This window comes from Ranitomeya variabilis, chromosome 8, assembly GCF_051348905.1.
Source record: "Ranitomeya variabilis isolate aRanVar5 chromosome 8, aRanVar5.hap1, whole genome shotgun sequence".
NCBI lineage: Eukaryota > Metazoa > Chordata > Amphibia > Anura > Dendrobatidae > Ranitomeya > Ranitomeya variabilis.
Genome location: NC_135239.1, coordinates 108,524,922 through 108,546,765, shown reverse-complemented (window position 1 = coordinate 108,546,765; position 21,844 = coordinate 108,524,922). Strand labels below are relative to the sequence as shown.

The window sequence follows — 21,844 nt, the reverse complement described above, 5'->3', positions numbered from 1 at the left end:
GCGACTAGTTACTCTAGGTGCAGTACCTAATCTGCCCTGAGGGTAAGGGGGGCGCCAGAGAGCTGCAAGTTTCAAGTGGAACTGTAAGCGGGATATACATAAATCCCTGCAGTTCGTGGTATATTGAAGAGCAGTGGGATACCTAAAATAAGCCCCTGCTGTAAACTAAGAGGTCAATAGCCTTGTGTGTGTTTTTACATCACATTGTAGCAGTGGAGGGATAACTAAGATAAGCCCCCCTGCACATGTGATAGCCGTCTGTTGGTCAAAAGTCACCCCGATCCGTGACGTAGGGGTGACGGTCACGGTGTGAATTGTGACATATTGGTGGCAGCGGTGTGGATACATGACAGCGCTCCTTCCCTTTCGAGCTCTGCCATGCGCCCAAACGGTGGTTCCCCCCTTCCCCACATATGGGGTATCAGAGTACTCAGGACAAATTGCACAACAACTTTTTTGGTCCAATCTCTCCTGTTACCCTTGGAAAAATACAAAACTGGGAGCTAAAAAATAATTTTTGTGGAAAAAAGAAAATAGTTTTTATTGTCACGGCTCTGCGTTATAAACTGTAGTGAAACACTTTGGGGTTCAAAGCTCTCACAACACATCCTTAGTTCCTTAGGGGGTCTACTTTCCAAAATGGTGTCACTTGTGGGGTGTTTCAATGTTAGGCACATCAGTGGCTCTCCAAACGCAACATGGCGTCCCATCTCAATTCCAGTCTATTTTGCATTGAAAAGTCAAATGGCGCTCCTTCCCTTCCGAGCTCTGCCATGCGCCCAAACAGTGGTTTACCCCCATATATGGGGTATCGGCGTACTGAGGACAAATTGTACAACATTTGGGGTCCATTTTCTCCTGTTACCTTTGGTAAAATAAAACAAATTGAAGCTGAAATAAATTTTTTGTGAAAAAAAGTGAAATGTTCATTTTTTTTTTTTTAAACATTCCAAAAATTCCTGTGAAAAACCTGAAGGGTTAATAAACTTTTTGAATGTGGTTTTGAGCACCTTGAGGGGTGCAGTTTTTAGAATGGTGTCACACTTGGTTATTTTCTATCATATAGACCCCTCAAAATGACTTCAAATGTGATGTGGTCCCTAATAACAATTGGTGTTGTAAAAATGAGAAATTGCTGGTCAACTTTTAACCCTTATAACTCCCTAACAAAAAAAAACATTTTGTTTCCAAAATTGTGCTGATGTAAAGTAGACATGTGGGAAATGTTACTTATTAAGTATTTTGTGTGACACATCTCTGTGATTTAAGGGCATAAAAATTTAAAGTTGGAAAATTGTGAAATTTTCAAACTTTTTGCCTAATTTCTGTTTTTTTCACAAATAAAAGCAGGTAATATCAAAGAAATTTTACCACTATCATGAAGCCCAATATGTCACGAGAAAACAATGTCAGAATCACCGGGATCCGTTGAAGCGTTTCAGAGTTATAACCTCATAAAGAGACAGTGGTCAGAATTGTAAAAATTGGCCCGGTCATTAACGTGCAAACCACCCTTGGGGCTTAAGGGGTTAATCGGCACATCTCTGTTCAATGCGTTGCTGGCGAGACCTGTTTAAAGAGGACCTGTCACCTGCTCATAAGCCGGCAGTTTGTGGTCTTATTTTATTCCCATGACTGCCCCGAGTATTTGCTTTTTATTAGTTTTTTTTCCCTTTGTAAATTTGTCATATGTTTTCAGCGTTGTGGGACTTTTTATTTACTAATCATTCTTATTTTCTTTCTCACAGAGTAATTATGCAGAGCAGTCTAAAAACATGCCCCAGAGTCCTAGGAGCCATTCCTCCATGGTACAGACCATAAAGAGTAGTACTAATTAAAAAGTCCCAATCTTTGGAACCATGTGGGGATTAACAAAAAAAAATGGTATCCTCAGCAATGTAGTGGGATTAATATAAGTGCACATGGTGACATGTCCTATATCAGAAAACTAGAGCTGACCTGAAGTTCTCTGCAGCATCCTCTACACAATGGCTGGAGCCTTGCTGTTCAGCTGTATTCAGTTTTCACATCCAACCACTTCCAGAGCTGTTAAAGGGGGATCTGTCACGCCCTGGGACGTGCATCACTTATCGATATGGGCATACAAGCATACCTCCCAACTTTCAAGGAATGGAAAGAGGGAAAAAGTCAGCGGCGCGCTAAGGCCGCGGCAAATTTTAGGCCACACCTCTGACCACACCCATTTCACAACTAGTCACGCCCCAACCACACCCATTTAGCACTTCTGATCACAATGTTTCGTAAACAATAATTATAAACAAAAAAAAATGGCCACACATGACGCTACATACTGTATAATGGCCCCAAATGATGCTGCGTACAGTGTACTGGCCCCACGTGATGCTCCATACAGCATAATGGGCCAACATGATGCTGCATACTGTATAATGGCCACACATGATGCTCCATACTGTATAAGGGCTCCACATGATGCTCCATACTGTATAATGGCCACACAGTGCTCCATACTGTAAAATGGCCACACAGTGCTCCATACTGTATAATGGCCACACAGTGCTCCATACTGTATAATGGCTACACATTATGCTCCATACTGTATAATGGCTACACATGATGCTCCATACTGTATAATGGCCACATTATGCTCCATACTGTATAATGGCCCCACATGATGCTGCATACAGTATACTTGCCCCATGTGATGATCCATACAGTATAATGGCCCCACATGATGCTTTGTACAGTATGATGGCCCCACACGATGCTGGGTACAGTATAATGGCCACACATAATGCTGGGTACAGTATAATGGCCCCTCACGATGCGCCATACAGTATAATGGCCCCACACAATGCTGGGTGCAGTATAATGGCCACACATGGTTACCCCACCCGCATCATTGCCTTCTCCATCCCTACACACACACACCTTTCACCGCGCTCCCTCGCAGCAGCCGGCAGCTTCCACTCCCACGGCGCTGAATGGTGTCATCCAGCTGCGCCGCTGACTGCTCACGTCGCTGCAGCTGTGATACGCCACTGATAAAGACCTGTCTCTCCTGTGCCAGTCAGTGTCAGAGCGAGGAGCAATATCTGTTCCGATCCGACAAAGCCAGCGTCCGCTCCGTACACCTCGTACACACACTGCTCCACTCCGCACACCTCGCGCACACACGGCTCCGCGCCGCACACCTCGCGCACACACGGCTCCGCGCCGCACACCTCGCGCACCCACGGCTCCGCTCCGCACACCTCGCGCACCCGCGGCTCCGCTCCGCACACCTCGCGCACCCGCGGCTCCGCTCCGCACACCTCGTGCACCCGCGGCTCCGCTCCGCACACCTCGCGCACCCGCGGCTCCGCTCCGCACACCTCGCGCACCCGCGGCTCCGCTCCGCACACCTCGCGCACCCGCGGCTCCGCTCCGCACACCTCGCGCACCCGCGGCTCCGCTCCGCACACCTCGCGCACCCGCGGCTCCGCTCCGCACACCTCGCGCACACGCGGCTCCGCTCCGTACACCTCGCGCACACGCGGCTCCGCTCCGTACACCTCGCGCACACGCGGCTCCGCTCCGTACACCTCGCGCACACGCGGCTCCGCTCCGTACACCTCGCGCACCCGCGGCTCCGCTCCGTACACCTCGCGCACCCGCGGCTCCGCTCCGCACACCTCGCGCACCCGCGGCTCCGCTCCGCACACCCGCGGCTCCGCTACGTACACCTCGCGCTCACGCGGCTCCGCAAACATTGCACACGCTGCTCCGATCCATACACCTTGTACACACACGGCTCTGCTACATCCACATCACTGTAAACACCTCCTGACCTCACACATACACTTACCTAAGTTCCTCCAGCGCCATGACATCCAGCAGAGTCCTGTACACGGAGGTCCCGGTCATGTGACCCCCCTGACTCCTCCCATCCTGTGACTTCATCACAGGTCCTGTGTGCACAGAGCAGCCAGTATGCTGCTCTGCGGGTGCAGGGACTCAGGGAGCTGACCGGGTGATATACATACCTCCCAACCAGTGCGGGACAACTAATGTCCCGCCCGGGATCGCGGGGCTGACTGTCAAAATCGGGACAGTCCTGCTGGATCCGGGATGGTTGGGAGGTATGATACAAGTAATAGAAATGTTACACTAGTCCTACCTGTATGTCTCATATTAATGGTCTTGTTGTTGAGAATACTTATTTTATTTCTTTATACTAATGATTTCTTCCAGGCTCCAGTGCGTGCGGTGCCTGGAAGAAATCCCTGCCTCCTGTCTTTATTATATTATCCCTTTCCCATGCACATCACACTGTCCTGTGACATGAAGTTGTGGCACCAGAATCCTACGCCTGCATCCTGCACTCCCTTCAAAATCCATGCCTTTTCTTCCCTTCTGTGGGCTGTGTATTCAGGGATCTTCTGCACAGATGCCGGAGAGTCACTGTGACCTCCAGTGTACGCAACGATAAGGTGCTCTCTCCGCTTCCTCCTTGCATAGTCATTGCTAGGAACTATATGTATGTATGGCAGTCCCTCACCAATCTCCCCAGATAAGAATGCATTTAGAATGGATAGCCCTGCCTTTCTTTGGGTTCAACAGAATGTTAATGTTGTCCTAGTTGTCAGAGTTGAACCTTGGCTTTCTTTGCTCCAATGCAACATTGCTAACCACTGATTCAAGCTACATTGGGAGCATGGTAGGGAGAGGCAGCAAGGAGAAAGGGTTGCAAAAGACACTGCTCCCTCAAGTCTAACCTATAATGTGTTGATCCATAGGAAAGTAAAATCACCATGAATGGAATGTCGGTTGTCCAGGATCAATATCCCATCTACAGAAATCTAGTACTTATACCAGTACTGTGGGGTCATTAAGCTAAACCATCAACTCCGACTCCTCAATTTCGTTGACTTCTGACCCCACAGCACTAGTCACTACTGAGCATGTACATAAAGTGCATCTCAGATTCATCTCCACTAAAAGCAGAGATCCTTAGATCAGGAACAGAACAGACATTTATAGGACATTTGATAACTTTCCCAAATCATCCTGCTCTGAACTACTGAACCCGATTTATTATATATTGTGGGAGTCAGTCAATTTTATACCGACTCCACGACTCCGACGCCACAGACCTGCATATAACCTGTCACATTATTATTCAAGAAAGGCATCAAGGTCCTTATTGAACTTGTTTTATCGTCATTCACAACTTTCTGTGACAGTTCCGTAGTCTAACTGCTTTTACAGTAAAGAATCCATGTTTATGATGACGGTGAAACATTCTGTCCTAGATATAGGTAGGTCATGAAGGACATATGTACCTGCGCAACCCTCGATTACTGGAGATCAAGTGTTTTAATTTTGCCTTGTGCTGAGAGATCAAGTATAATGAATCCATTTGCATTGTTACAGTGCCTATAAATCTGTTATTTATTCTTTGCACAGGTCAACAGCAGCACAAACAGAAGAATGCCAAGTCCAAGAATCAGCAGAGCCGCCAGCTCTGGTAATCCTAATGCCAATGGAAGGTTTGAGTTTATGTCCTTGCTGACCAACAAAACTAATGTTATAGACCAAATGTCAGTGAGGCTCCGGACATCAGACAGTCCAGTTCACCGCAAGGACTCTAATTCCTCTTCCACTCAACAACTGCTTCCAGAAGAAGACTGCATGAAATTAAACCCATCTTTTCTTGGAATTGCACTAAAGTCATTATTGGCTGTAGACTTGTGGTTGTCCAAAAAGATAGGAGTTTGTGCAAGGGAAGGATCCTCATGGGGCAGTGCTCGTCCTATGATGAAGTTGGTGGAGATTTCTGGACATGGCATACCTTGGATTGCTGGTACAGTCTATTGTCTGTACAGAAGTGACAGCTCAGCTGGGCGGGAGGTCATACTGAATCTGCTGTTTGGTAAAAGACGTTTGTTCATACTTCTGTAGGTTTCTGTTGTGTTTGACTGGTGGAATAGCAAAGATTGGTTAATCATTCTACACAGGAAAGTGGTGAAACCTTAAAGTGAACCTGACAGTAGGATTTTGCTCAGTAACTACACTCAGTGTCAGGTCGGCGCCTTTATACTGATTACAATAATATCTTGGTTGATGAAACCCCTTTTGTGGTTGTTTAATCTTTATTTACAGTTTTCAGTTAATGAGACTTGGGGAGTGCTATCACCCAAGGTATTATTTTAATCATTATAACAGCGCCGACCTGACACTGTCTGTAGGTTACTCTGCACAATCCTGCTGACAGGTTCCCTTTAAAAAGAATGTCACCCCATGAGACACTTTTACATTATTACTGTTGACATTCAGGTAACAGAATGGTTAAAATAGTTTTACCTGTATGGCTCATAGCTGTGGTCTAATTGTTGAGAAATTGAACTTTAATCTTTTATGTAAATTGTCTCTTCAAGGAGGTAGAGGACTAGAACGCTAGCGCCACCTATAGAAAGTAGATATCCTAAAAGTCAATATCTACTCTAAGGAGCCTTGTCACATGACTTAGGATTAAAGCCCAAATCAAAATCTTGATTTGGAGACACTGTGTTTATTCAGTCGCCATGACAGCACCATGAGAGAGGGGATCCGCCCTTCAGGGACAGGAAACCTACAGACATAAAAGGGCGGCACCTCTCTCCCTCGTCAGTTGGTTTCCTGTCCCTGACAAGGGGAACCTCTTCAGGCAGGCCTTATTAAGAAGGTCGAAGAAATGAAGATAACCCAGTCCTGGCAGGCCGATTCAGGTAGCGGGGGTCCCCTACCTCGGTCTGTCCAGAACGCCGGTAGTTCCACACGGCAGGGGAACTGCTGGTGTCGGTGTCAGCAGAGAGGGGCAGCTTTTTTCAAATTGCTTGCCCCTTAAGTGGTCCGTCGCTGTCAGGTACCTGGTAAGTATAGGGGGTCCTCTGCTGTGGCCGTGCCGGTCCGTCCACGATCTGGCGGTGAGGTTTTGTCATCGGCCGGCCGGCACTGGCTTCCTCGACCGTGCGTCGGCTCGCTCGCCGAGGTCGCGACCGGAAGGGGCGTGTCGCGGGTGACGCGGCTGGTGGCGCGGCCTGATGACGCAGCGGGGCATGCGCAGTGTGACCGTGCCGGCCGGTGCCGTCACTATCGCGTCCGAACCTGAACCAGGTACTCGGCGGTTATGCGGTGGAAGCGGATTTCCAGATGGACCGTTGAGAAAGGGGGGGGCGAGGTCCTGGGGGAGGAACTTCCAAACCTTTGAACATGGTACCGGGCAGATCACCTGGGAAGCCTGCTGACCCCCATCAGGGGGCGGTACCTTTGGGGGCATATTTAATGAGGAGTCTGACGACTGCTGAGTGCTTCTGATTCAATCGTGATGATGGAGTCGCTGGAGCTGGAAGCACCACTGCCTGACAAGCAGCAGCAACAGATTCAGCCTATTGAGGAGCCTCGAATTTTGTCCCAGCGACGATGTAGTGGTAGCGCTGGTGGGGACAAGAATGCCCAAAAGTCAAGACAGAGCAAGTCCTCAGGCTGTAAAGCATCACCGGCTAAGAAGGACCCCCCACTAATTACGGTACCGTTTACTAAACGTTGGGTAAGTGATCTACGTGAATGTTCACTTAGTGATTTCCTGTTCCTCCTTATATTCCCTCTCTCCTTGTTAGGGGAGAAAATGTTCCGCCAAAGCCAAACATAGGGAGTGTCCCGAATGTGGGGAACCACTTCCAGATGGCCATGACAGGAAGCTATGTAAACACTGCATAAAACGCTTAATTGAGGACGAAGCCCTTACTTCCACTCTAAGGGATATGATTAGACAGGAAGTTAAAGGTGCTATTAGATCCATGTCCCAGAAAACGGATGTCAAGAGAAGCAAACATGCTTGGTCTCCAGTTTCGGATTTGGGTTCGGACTTGGGTGAACTGAGCTCTGATTCCTTTCTGTCATCCTCTTCTTCCATAGAGGCCGAATCCGGTCACTCCTGTTTACCGCTAGACAGAGTTAACCATCTGGTTAAAGCGGTAAACAACACAATGGGGATTGAGGAGACCCACTCAGAATGTTCTATGCAGGAGATTATGTTTAAAGGCCTAGATCGAAAATCCCGAAAGGTTTTTCCGGTGGTGGATAAGATAAATACATTGATTACAAAAGAGTGGAAAAAACCTGAAAGAAAATGTTCGCTTCCACCGGCATTTAAGAGGAGATATCCATTTAAGGAGGAAGCCTCGTCCTCATGGGACAAGGCTCCGAAACTGGACGCAGCAGTGGCCAAAGCGTGTAAAAGGACCTCCCTTCCGTTTGAAGATCTAGGAAATCTAAAAGATCCACTAGATAGGAAGGCTGATGTTTTCCTAAAAGGGGCCTGGGAAACATCAGCAGGATCCCTGAGACCAGCGATTGCAGCAACTTGCACAGCACGGTCACTGATGGTGTGGCTTGACCGCTTAAAGGATCAGCTCAAAAATAAGGCTCCCAGCAATGAGATCCTTTTGTCTCTACCTATAATTTAGGAGGCAGCAGCTTTTCTATCAGATGCATCGGCGGATTCTGTTAAACTAGCCGCAAGATCTTCAGCCCTTTCTAATGCAGCCCGTAGAGCTCTATGGATTAAATGTTGGCCAGGAGATTTACAAGCCAGATCAAAACTGTGTAGCGTTCCATGTGAAGGGGCACATTTATTTGTACCAGTTCTTGATGAACTATTGGAAAAGGCGGGCGATAATAAAAAACTGTTCCCTTACCTGGGAAGACCCTTTTATAGACGGGATTATAATAAAGGATGGTTTAGCCGCAGAAGGTCGAATAGAGAAAGACCCAGATATGATAATAATAGAAGGAAAGGTAGAGGATATATGTTTAATACTTCTCGGGACTATAAAAACCCTCAATGACTGCCGGACCAGGTAGGGGGTAGGTTTTTAGCCTTCTATCCTGCCTGGTTACAAATTTCCAACAGTCCATGGATTCTCAGCGTTATTGAAACTGGCCTAAAGTTTGAGTTTCAATGGATCCCTCATGATAAATTTACTTTAACACCCATCCGTTCTTCTGCAGAACAATTGGCACTAGAGTCGGAAGTGCAGGAACTTCAGAAAAAAGGGGTTCTGATTGAAGTGCCCGCGGTACAAAGAGGTAAAGGCTCTACTCCCCTCTCTTTCTGGTCAAAAAACCTGATGGATCTTTTCGTACCATTATTAATTTGAAAGGCCTGAATACATTTTTGCCTGTCCTGTCTTTTAAAATGGAATCTGTAAAGACGGCAATAAAACTCCTCTTTAACAATTGCTTCATGGTTGTCCTAGATCTGAAAGACGCTTATTATCACGTCCCGATACATATAGATCACCAACAATTCCTTAGGGTGGCGGTTTCAGTAGACGGCTCAGTACAGCACTTACAATATCGTGCACTACCCTTCGGAGTCGCGGTTGCACCCTGGGTTTTTACTAAAATCATGGTAGAGGTTATGGTGCACCTTCACGAACAGGACATATTAATAGTTCCCTACCTAGATGACTTACTGATTGTGGGACATTCAGAGTCACATTGCAAAAATCAGTTGGAGAAAGTGACATCCGTTTTACACAAATTAGGGTGGATTATTAATTTTAAAAAATCCCGTTTACAGCCTTTAAAAATTCAGGAATTTCTGGGTCTTACCATAGACTCCAGTCGGCATGAGTGTCGTCTGCCGGATTCAAAAGTAGATAGTATCCAGCGGTTAGCAACCAGAGTGATTAATAATCCTTTAATCTCTGTAAGAGGGGCAATGTCACTATTAGGTTCACTCACATCATGTATTCCGGCGATTCTCTGGGCTCAATATCATACCAGAACACTACAGTGGGACGTTTTACAGAATTCCCTTCACCTGAAAGCTCATCTCGACAGCAAATTCTCATTGTCCGTTGAATCTATTCAATCACTACATTAGTGGACACACGTGCCAAATTTACGTCATCCAATTTGAAGGAGTTATTAGCAGTAGAACGCACTTTAAGTAGTTTTCTTATACCCCTACAGGGTCGGCACATCAGACTTTATTCCGACAACCAGGTAACCATAGCACAGACGTGTCAAACTGCATTCCTCGAGGGCCGCCAACAGGTCATGTTTTCAGGAGTTCCTTGTATTGCACAGGTGATAATTTAATCACCTGCACAGAATGATTCCAGCACCTTGTGGAATGCTAAGAAAATCCTGAAAACATGACCTGTTGGCGGCCCTCGAGGAATGCAGTTTGTACCTCTGCCGTAGCATACATTAACCATCAAGGAGGTACTCGGTCCGGTTCATTAATAGAGGTCGCGAATCATATTTTTCAGATGGCCGAAAATCATCTACTATCACTCACGGCTCTTCACATAAAAGGAAAGTACAATACCATGGCCGACTATCTAAGCCGCAACCAACTCAGACAGGGAGATTGGATACTAAATTCTTCCATCTTCAACCAGATCATACAGTTGTGGGGATGTCCAGACATAGATCTGTTTGCCAACCGACAAAACAGAAAACTGCATCAGTTCTGCTCCTTAAACCCCAGAGACAATCCGTATGCGGTAGACGCACTTCTAATTCCATGGCACTTCAATGTCGCCCATGGGTTTCCCCCTCTGAACTTAATCCCAATAGTTCTGAGGAAAATTCGGGAAGACGGGGCCCGAATAATTCTGATAGCTCCGTTCTGGCCCAGAAGATCATGGTTTCCTTGGCTGAGGAAGATCTCCATTTCCCAGCCATGGATTCTTCCAGAAATACCAAATCTCCTCTCCCAGGGGCCAATCGTCCATCCACGAGTGGCCAATTTACATCTAGCGGCGTGGAATTTGAAAGGTCGTTACTAAGGGGGAGAGGTTTTTCGAGGGACTTGGTAAATACATTACTCAAAAGTAGAAACATTTCTACAACTAACATTTACGTCAGGACTTGGAAAAAATTCTTATCAGATACAGGTACACGAATTGATCAGGAACCTTGTATTTTAAAAATTTAGAATTCTTGCAAAAAGGATTAGATATGGGCCTGGCAACAAGTACTCTTAGGGTTCAAGTATCGGCTCTAGGGGCACTATCCAATAGAAGTTTGGCCAGCAATCATTGGATACTCAGATTCTTCAAGGCAGTTACGAGATCCAGACCAATCATTAAACAAAGAATAGTTCCATGGGACCTAAATCTTGTACTCTCAGCCTTAACGCAAGCTCCATTTGAGCCTATTGATGATGCCCCGATTAAAATCCTATCCTTGAAAACATCCCTCTTAGTTGCGCTTACATCCGTGAGAAGGATTAGTGATATACAAGCTTTGTCCAGACAGCCTCGGTACATACAGTTTAGGGAAGATAGAGTTGTTATGAGACCTGATCCTCTTTATCTTCCAAAAGTTGCTTCAAAATTTCATAGGTTAGTGGAGGTTGTTCTTCCCTCGTTTTGTCCTAACCCCACTAATGATAAAGAACATAAATTTCATACTTTGGATGTAAAAAGGTGTCTTCTTAAATATATATTTCAGTTACAAACGCTTGGAAAAAAGATAATTCCCTATTTATATCCTTCCAGGGAGTTAGGAAGGGACTTAAATATCCAAAAACACACTAGCTAGATGGATCAGGGAGGCAATATCTCTGGCTTATTCAGCAGGTGGCATGGGGATTCCGGAGGGTGTTGGAGCTCATTCCACTCGAGCCGTGGCCACGTCCTGGGCGGAGAGATCAGAAGTGTCGATTGAAGACATTTGTAAGGCGGCCACATGGTCTTCTCCATCTACTTTCTTTAAACACTATAGACTAGATCTCGGTAGTTCCTACGATCTCACGTTTGGGAAAAGGGTGCTTGAGGCAGTTGTCCCTCCCTAGTCCCTTTTACTTCTCTGAAAGTATCTCGTGGTGCTGTCATGGCGACTGAATAAATACGTAAGCTGCTTACCGGTAGCGGTGTTTTTCAGGAGCCCATGACAGCACCCTTATATTCCCTACCCTCTCTTCTTGTGTGGGTCAACACCTTCTTTCCATTAAGTCCTAAGTTTAGTCACTGGGTGAATTGTACCATGTTTTAAAATTGTTTATATGCTACTAACCTAGGAGGTCCTCTCATGCTCTGTAAACCAACTGACGAGGGAGAGAGGTGCCGCCCTTTTATGTCTGTAGGTTTCCTGTCCCTGAAGGGCGGATCCCCTCTCTCGTGGTGCTGTCATGGGCTCCTGAAAAACACCGCTACCGGTAAGTAGCTTACGTATTTCGGAGTAGTGCCCCTCGTTAGAGCAGAGTGTCAAATCTGGTTTGGCTGAGTGAGAGGCATTCTAGTCCTCTTCCTCTCTCTTTTTTTTTATTTTTAAATCAAGTAAATTTGTATTAATTTTATAACAGTTACACATACACAAAAAACATTCTCAACCAAAAGTGTTTATTCCCCTCCCCCATACCATGAACATCTCCCCATCCCTAATATTTGTATTCAGAGTACCATGTCATAGATGTATGACCATACAAAACAGAATAAATCAGGCCGGTCAAGAACTGTCAAGTCGAAAGGCACACGGCCGATTGGCATTTGTAAACGAAACGCAATGTGTAGTGATTCCATAGCAACTGATACATATCCAACGAGATCCTATCGAGGCTGATCGCTGGATACCTCCAAGCTAGGGACCCCATATTTTATCAAAATATTTACTTCTATCCCTTTTGAGATATACCCCTTTTTCCAATGAGATGAGGGACTCAACTTGATTGATAAACTCTCTGCCTGTCGGGGGAGAAATCCAGTTTTTAGCAATCAGTTTTCTAGCCATGTATCAAGCATTGGAAAGTTTCCCAGTCTCAACATTATACAGTTCACCTACATATCCCAGTATGCAGGTGAGAGGATTACTAGTCACCACGCACCCATAGGCTGATTCTGTATGGCCCAAAACTGCTCCCCAATATGAGTACAGATGCGGGCATGACCATAACATGTGCAATATTCCTGCTTCCTGTTGGGCGCACCTCGGGCATCCAGAATCATTTCTAAGACCCATTTTAAACATCATTTCAGGTGATCTGTATACTCTATGAATGATACAGAGCTGTGAGAGTCGTTTGGGCTCACTAAGTGAAAGATTGAGTATGTATTCCAGCACCGAAGCCCACCCATCATCTGTGATAACACCAATCTCTGTCTCCCATTTCTGTCTAACCAGCAGAGGGAATTTCTTAAGAAAGACAAAGAGATGGTCGTTATAGACACTGGATATTACCCCCTTTTGTAGCTCCCTCTGAGCAAATAGTGTCTAATACCACATCTCTCTGAGTTTTAACACCTTTCACTTTACATTGGGCTTTATAGGCATGTTTGAGTTGAAAGTATTGAAAGAAGCAGCTATCAGGTAGATCTAAAGGTACCGTCACACTAAGCGACGCTGCAGCGATGCCGATCGCTGCAGCGATGCCGATCGCTGCAGCGTCGCTGTTTGGTCGCTGGAGAGCTGTCACACAGACCGCTCTCCAGCGACCAACGATGCCGAGGTCCCCGGGTAACCAGGGTAAACATCGGGTTGCTAAGCGCAGGGCCGCGCTTAGTAACCCGATGTTTACCCTGGTTACCAGCGTAAAATGTAAAAAAAACAAACAGTACATACTTACATGCGTCCCCCGGCGTCCGCTTCCTGCAATGACTGAGCGCCGGCAGTAGCAGGGCACAGCGGTGACGTGTGCTTTCACTTTCACTTTACTGCGCTCAGTCAGTGTGGGAAGCGGACGCCGGGGGACGCATGTAAGTATGTACTGTTTGTTTTTTTTACATTTTACGCTGGTAACCAGGGTAAACATCGGGTTACTAAGCGCGGCCCTGCGCTTAGTAACCCGATGTTTACCCTGGTTACCAGTGTAAAATATCGCTGGTATCATTGCTTTTGCTGTCAAACACGGCGATACACGGCGACCTAGCGACCAAATAAAGTTCAGACCTTCTAGCAGCGACCAGCAATTTCACAGCGGGATCCAGATCGCTGCTGCGTGTCAAATACAGCGATATCGCTACCTAGGACGCTGCAACGTCACAGATCGCTGGCTATATCGCTGCGACGTTGCTTAGTGTGACGGTACCTTAACTCTTTCTGCAGACAGTCAAAGGATTTAAGCCCTTAATTACCGACCACCTAGTGAACGTACTGTATACCCATATTCTTCCACTTCCCGAACGTAGTTAATTTGGCAAATTCTGATTAAGTCATTACACCAAAGAGGTGTGTACATTGATAAGTGTTCGACCTTCTCTTGTTTGTTTGATTTTAAGCCAAACCTTGGAAATTAAGTCCAATGTATGGTATACTGAGAGACCCCCAAACCTGCCTGCCTCTAAACTTTCCACAAGGTGCCCGTGTCCCACAGTATTTTGAATAATTTTACAGACTAAACTGCCGTGTCACTTTCATAGAATCATAGAATGGTAGAGTTGGAAGGGACCTCCTGGGTCATCTGGTCCAACCTTCTGCTCAAAGCAGGATTCAGTAAATCATCCCAGACAGATGTCTGTCCAGCCTCTGTTTGAAGACTTCCATTGAAGGAGAACTCACCACCTGTCATTGATCACCCTAACTGTCAAAAAGTTTTTTCTAATATCTAATCTGTGTCTCCTCCCATTTAATTTCATCCCATTGCTTCTAGTTTTTCCTTGTGCAAATAAGAATAAAGATGATCCTTCTACAGTGTGACAGCCCTTGAGATATTTGTAGACAGCTATTAAGTTTCCTCTCAGTCTTCTTTTTTGCAATCTAAACATTGCCAAATCCTGTAACTGTTCCTCATAGGACATGGTTTGAAGACCAGTCACCATTCTGGTTGATCTTCTCTGAACTTGCCCAAGTTTGTTGATGTATTTTTTAAAATTTGGTGCCCAAAACTGAACACAGTATTCCAGATGAGGTCTGACCAAAGAGGAGTAGAGGGCAGTAATGACTTAACGTCATCTAGACTGTATGCTTCTGTTAATACATCCCAGAATTGCATTTGCCTTTTTTGCTGCTGCATCACACTCTTGACTTATGTTCAAGTCTCTGATCTATTAGTATACCCAAGTGTTTTTCACATGTGCTGTTGCTTAGCCCTATTCCTCCCATTCTGTATATGCTTTTTTCATTTTTATTGCCCAGATGTAGTACTTTGCATTTTTCCCTATTAAAAACCATTCTGTTAGTTGCTTCCCATTGCTCCAGTTTATTTACTGTATATACTCGAGTATAAGCCGACCCCCCTAATTTTGCCACAAAAAACTGGGAAAACTTAATGACTCGAGTATAAGCCTAGAGTGGAAAATGCAGCAGCTACTGGTAAATTTCAAAAATAAAAATAGATACCAATAAAAGTAAAATTAATTGAGACAGTAGTTTAAGTGTTTTTGAATATCCATATTGAATCAGGAGCCCCATATAATGCTCAATACAGTTTATGATGGGCTTCATAAGATGCTCCATACAAAATAAGCCCCATATAATGCTCCATACAGTTTATGATGGGCTCCATAAGATGCTCCATATTAAAATATGCCCCATATAATGCTGCACAAATGCTGATTATGACCCCATAAGATGCTCCATACAGACATTTGCCCCGTATAATGCTCCACAAATGTGGATTATGGCCCCATAAGATGCTTCATACAGATATTTGTCCCCATATCATGCTGCACATGGCCACATACAGATGCCCCATACAGATATTTGCCCCCATATCATGCTGCACATGGCCCCATACAGATGCCCCATACAAATATTTGCCCCCATATCATGCTGCACATGGCCACATAAGAGGCCCCATACAGATATTTGCCCCATATCATGCTGCACATGGCCACATAAGATCACATGGCCACATAAGATGCTCCATACAGATATTTGCCCCGTATCATGCTGCACATGGCCACATAAGATGCTCCTTACAGATATTTGCCCTATATGCTGTTGCTGCGATTAAAAAAATAAAAAAATTACATACCTCTCCGGCCCCCGGCACTTGCTATAGTCACCTGCTCCCTGTTCCACCGCTGACCCGCCGCTGTGTCTTCCCATCCTCTGCACTGACGTTCAGGAAGAGGGCGGCGCGCACTAATCGCGTCACCGCGCCCTCTGACTTGAGCGTCAGTGCGGAAGACACAGCGGCGCCGACGGTGGAACGAGGACCAGGTGAATATCGCGCACTGCCCCCGTCATACTTACCTGCTCCCGGGGAGGTCCTTTCACGTCTGTTCCCCGGCGCCGCATTTTCTTCCTGTAGTGAGCGGTCACCGTTACCGCTCATTACAGTAATGAATATGCGGCACCACCCCTATGGGAGGTGGAGCCGCATATTCATTACTGTAATGAGCGGTACCATGTGACCGCTCACTACAAGAAGAAACTTCAGCGCCGGGAAGCAGGGACCGTGCCAGGAGCAGTTGAGTATTATTAGACAGCCCCCGCTCCCCCTCCCCTGCCGACCCCTGGGTATGACTCGAGTATAAGCCGAGAGGGGGACTTTCAGCCCAAAAAAGTGGGCTGAAAATCTCAGCTTATACTCGAGTATATACGGTATATATTTTTGAATCCTCTCTCTCTCTTTTCTTTAGCATTAGCTATCCCTCCTTTCTTTGTGTCATCGGCAAATTTAAACAGTTTACCCTCAATTCCTTCATCTAAATCATTGATAAAGATGTTGAACAATACAGGGCCCAGGACAGAGCCCTGTGGTACCCCACTTGAGACATTCTTCCAACTGGATGTGCAGCCATTTATGACCACTCTTTGGGTCCGATCACTAAGCCAATTATGAATTCACCTCTACTAGTTGCCTTTTCTATTCCATACTTAGTCATTTTTTCAATAAGGATGGTGTGAGATGCTTTGTCAAATGCTTTGCTGAAGTCAAGATATATTATATCTACAGCATTTCCCTGATCCACCCAGTCAGTGATTCTGTCATAGAAGGAAATTAAGTTAGTCTGACATGACTTATTAGTTACAAACCCATGCTGACTCTGGTTAATCACTTCATTCTTATCCAGGTACTTGCATACATGTTGTTTAATAATTTGTTCGAAGATCTTTCCTGGTATGGAAGTCAGACTCACTGGCCTATAGTTCACTGGGTCCACCTTCTTCCCCTTTTCGAAGATGGGAACCACATTTGCTCTTCTCCAGTCTTCTGGGACTTTTCCTGTTCTCCAAGAATTTTCAAAGATTATGGAGAGTGGTTCAAAAATTTCTTCTGCTATCTCCTTCAGTACTCTGGGGTGTAATTCATCTGGACCTGGAGACTTGAATTCATTTATGTTAGCTAAGTGTTTCCTCACTATCTTTCTGTTTATAGATATCCTGGATTCTTCTATTCCTTTAATAGGACAGTGAAGATCAGTTGATGTTACATTTCCTTTCTGAGAGAAAACATATGCAAAATAGGAATTTAAAAGTTCGTTCCATCCCTTCATATCTTGGTATCGAGCCGCCAGAAAATATAACCATGCATTGGACAGTGCCATGCCACTGTCGTCTTTTGGTCTCTCCAGAGTTTCTAGTCTTATTCTGGACTGCCCTTGATGCCAGATCAAATCTCTGAAAAGCGTGTTTATCTTATGGAATCTAGATAGCGGGAGCCAAATGGGAGCATTATGTAGAATATATAAAATCTGAGGTATCGACACTATCTTAATAATATTTAAACTGCCCACCACAGAAAGTTGGAGTTTACACCATGCCGTTATTTTGCACCTTAATTTTGTCTAGAAGAGGCAGTAGATTCTGTTTTTCATAATCTCTAAGAGGGGACAATATTACCAACCCCAAGTATTTGAACTGGGAAACCACCTCTATTTGGGTATGCTGAATGTCTGATCGGTCACTGGGCCATCTAAGGGAAATAGCACAGATTTATCCCAGTTAATAGTCAGACCTGGCAACTGCCCAAACTGTTTAAGCATCTCCATTACACTATTCAGGGATCTACCATGGTCTCCCATAAATAGCAGAAGGTCATCCACATATAATGTGATCTTCTCTTCTATATTCCCATATTGAAATCCTTTAACTTCAGAAGAATTCCTCAGTACTGCCACTAAGGGTTCTATAGCAATGGCAAACAATCATGGGGACAGAGGACAGTCCTCTTCCTCTCTGGAGACAATTTGCATATTTCCCAGAGGAGCATTGTGGCTTTAAAATCTTTTATGTCAATGTTTTCTTCTACTGCGCAGTGACTCGCCTTCACAGAAGGAGGATGAAGGCACTGCCCATAGAAGGGTGGAAAAGGTTCGGATAATGGCGGTAGTGCAGTCGCAGGATATCAGTGCCACAGCTGCACGTCGCAGGGCTGTTATCAATAATCATTATTGATAAAATCCAGCAATGGGCTGAAAAGTCTATGGATTTGCTTTAATTGCAATAAAACAGCTACTACTCCATACAATTTTGATAGATGTACTTTTTTTTTTCCTAAGCCAACAATATTATATGCAATTGTGGGCAGATCATTGACGGATCAGTGACCTGTTATAAGCCATACAGATGAATTTGTAAGCATAGCACCATATGAACACCTCCCCACAGCCACCCCACACAGGCCGCCCCGGAGCACGAGAATCTGATTAACTAAGAACTACAAATAAAGATTAAACAGGGAACTAGTCTGATTGCCGATGTGGAGTCGGGAAGGAATTTTTTTCCCCAATGTGGAGCTTACTCTTTGCCACATGGTTTTTTTTTGCCTTCCTCTGGATCAACATGTTAGGGCATGTTAGGTTAGGATATTGGTTGAACTAGATGGACATAGTCTTCCTTCAACCTTAATAACTATGTTACTATGTAACCACAAGACGGATTTCATCAACCAAGATAACACTTTATTCAGTATAATGGCACCGACCTGACACTGTAGGTTACTGTGCACAATCCTGCTGACAGGTTCCCTTTAAAGAGAAGTTGTTACCTTACTTTTTTAACCTTCTGTTATCTAAAGTGGAGAACAGTAGTAAAGAACAGCTCTATAACTTAAACCTTTATGAAGGCTCAACTTTTTCTAATATGCTTACCGGTATTCTTTTTCTTGGCAGCACTACTGTTGGATCTCATTCTTGTGGGAATCGTGAAAGGAATAGTGAAGCGTCGTAGACCTATCCAGAACCGCATGGACATGTTTGCTACATTCTCTGTGGACAAGTACTCCTTTCCATCAGGCCATGCTACACGAGCTGCCATGGTTTCTCGTTTTATGCTTAACCACCTGATATTAGCTGTGCCGGTCAGGATGCTTGTAATGCTGTGGGCTATTGTCATTTGTTTATCCAGAGTTATGCTGGGTAGACACAATGTGTCAGATGTGGTGTTTGGCTTTTTCATGGGGCACATGCAGTATAATTTGGTTGAATACTTCTGGCTGTCACCGAATACAATGCCTGACCTGTTCAAAATATGAAGTGTTGACAGAAAGTGGTAATTTTGGAGGAATCATGTTAGACTTGTTATCATTTAAAATGGATATGATTAGATTGCCCACCTCATCTTGAAGCTTTTTAAACATGGACCTCCAACTATATCTTTGAGGGGTCAGCTACATGCAGAACCAAGGCAAAAAATGACACTATAGGAACCTATTAGTAGACAGCACTGGCTGTAAAATCATTGCACTCCAAATCCAACATTCCGTCTTCTGCAGTGTTGGTCCTAGAACTGTGGAAAGGGGAATCCTGAGGCTTTGTTCTACTGTTTCTTCAGATGTTACATCTGGGAATATTTTATATACTGTGAAAATCATTGTGTTTGGAAACGTTGGTATATGTATTTTTTTATACATACGTTTTCAGCCTGAACACTAATACTACAAGCCTTTGGCTTTACAGATGGTTCTTCGGTATGCTATTACTTCAGTGAGTTCACAATTTATTTTATTTTCCCCCTCATATAAAGTGAGGCTCCTACTGTTCTCTTACAGTAAAGGTACCTTCACACGAAGCGACGCTGCAGCTATAGCGACAACGATGCCGATCGCTGCAGCGTCGCTGTTTGATCGCTGGAGAGCTGTCACACAGACCGCTCTCCAGCGACCAACTATGCTGAGGTCCCCGGGTAACCAGGGTAAACATCGGGTTGCTAAGCGCAGGGCCGCGCTTAGTAACCCGATGTTTACCCTGGTTACCATCCTAAAAGTAAAAAAAACAAACACTACATACTCACCTGCGCGTCCCCCGGCGTCCGCTTCCCTACACTGTGTGAGCGCCGGCCCTAGCAGCAGAGCGGTGACGTCACCGCTGTGCTTTTACTTTCACTTTAGGGCCGGCGCTCAGTCAGAGCAGGAAGCGGACGGCAGGGGACGCGCAGGTGAGTATGTACTGTTTTTTTTTTTTTTACTTTTACGCTGGTAATCAGGGTAAACATCGGGTTACTAAGCGCGGCCCTGCGCTTAGTAACCCGATATTTACCCTGGTTACCAGCGTAAAACATCGCTGGTATCGTTGCTTTTGGTGTCAAACCTGACGATAAAACGCCGATCTGACGACCAAAGAAAGTTCTGAACTTTAATCAACAACCAGCGATATCACAGCAGGATCCAGATCGCTGCTGCGTGTCAAACACAACGATATCACTAGCCAGGACGCTGCAACGTCACGGATCGTTGTCGTTCTCGTTGTAAAGTCGTTTCGTGTGAAGGTACATTTAGGCTTAGACTTGATTCACACTTTCATATTTTGATCAGTATTTTGTGTCAGTATTTGTAAGCCGTAAAAGTAGTTGTGGGTCCAATATGTGGAAGAGTTGTAAATCTTTCCACTTTTTTTTTTTTGGTGCAATCCTGGTTTCCACATGTAAATACTGATGCAAAGCTGCAAAGTACTGCCATATGAACGTGGCTTCAGGCAAATTAAAGGTCTCTGAGGACCGTTTCTTTATAGGGCATGTTGACTAAATGGACTCTCTTAAGCAGGACTTTCATCAAGTTTAGCTTTTTAAACTGGCCACATGATGGAATAGTGGCTGCACATTTGAATAATATGCAGCTTATGTTATTTAGTTTCTCATCTCCGTTGTGGAGGTGCTAGTATAAATTTGAATCTAAATTTTACAAGCGCAGACTAAGAGTGTGTCGGCAGATATTTTCTCTAGAGACTGGTCAACATTATGCAAAAAGTACAATCATAAGCAGGAAGTTTCATACAAGGTTGGTAAACAAGATGCCCCTAGAGAAGCCTTGATATGGCTTTTTCTTGTTAGACATGTAATGACACATAGGACTTCTCTCCTCTGATCTCACTGCTGATGTCTACTTTCAAGAGTAGAAAAGAGCTATGTGTCATTACAAACACCTCTTTCCATTTTCATCTCCCAGCAGTCAGTGTGGGAGTGAGTGACCTTTCCTGAAGTGAAAACTGGAAGAGGTGTTTGTAATGGCACATAAGCTCTGCTGTACTCTTTGCCAAAGCTGCACAGATTAATGATGAGGAGAGCATTGCCATTACATGATTCACACAGGGAAAGCTGAAGTTGAGCTTTTTTTAGGTGCTTGGTCATTTTTTTCCTTTCATGTCACTCCATATTAATGATTGGACAGTCAGATCCAGGGGAAAAGTTCATGCCCCCAGAGACAAGTATCTGCTAATGGCCACTTGGGCATGGCAACAGGCTCCATGATGTGGCCAGTTTTGCATGCTCAGACTGGTGAAACATCCTCTTTAAGAAGTTTTCTAATGGGGAGATCAAACTATTGTGTAGTTGAAAACCGATGGGACCATTTTAAAGGACACTGCTTCCGTTACACCAGCATAACTTGAACCTTGCCATGCTTTTGCCAATCAGCCTTAACAATAATGTGCACGAGATGTTATTATAGGAGAGTGATGTATTGTTTACTTTTTTTTTTCTCTCCCTAATAAACCAATGGCTAACT

At 45.0% G+C, this 21,844-nt stretch overlaps 1 protein-coding gene across 2 annotated transcripts in view; it reads left to right on the top strand.

Moving 5' to 3' along the window:
* Window positions 1-20,064, top strand: part of PLPP6 (phospholipid phosphatase 6) — a 73,583-nt gene extending 53,519 nt beyond the window's left edge. The window contains exons 2-3 of one of the 2 annotated variants that reach the window (XM_077278054.1): window positions 5,428-5,893; window positions 19,017-20,064. In XM_077278054.1, coding sequence (XP_077134169.1) covers window positions 5,452-5,893; window positions 19,017-19,378 — 804 coding nt within the window. In that variant the 5' untranslated portion in view covers window positions 5,428-5,451 and the 3' untranslated portion in view covers window positions 19,379-20,064. The remainder of the gene's footprint in view (window positions 1-5,427; window positions 5,894-19,016) is intronic. The other variant, XM_077278053.1, reaches the window with a different exon arrangement.
* The last annotated feature ends 1,780 nt before the right edge of the window (window positions 20,065-21,844 follow it).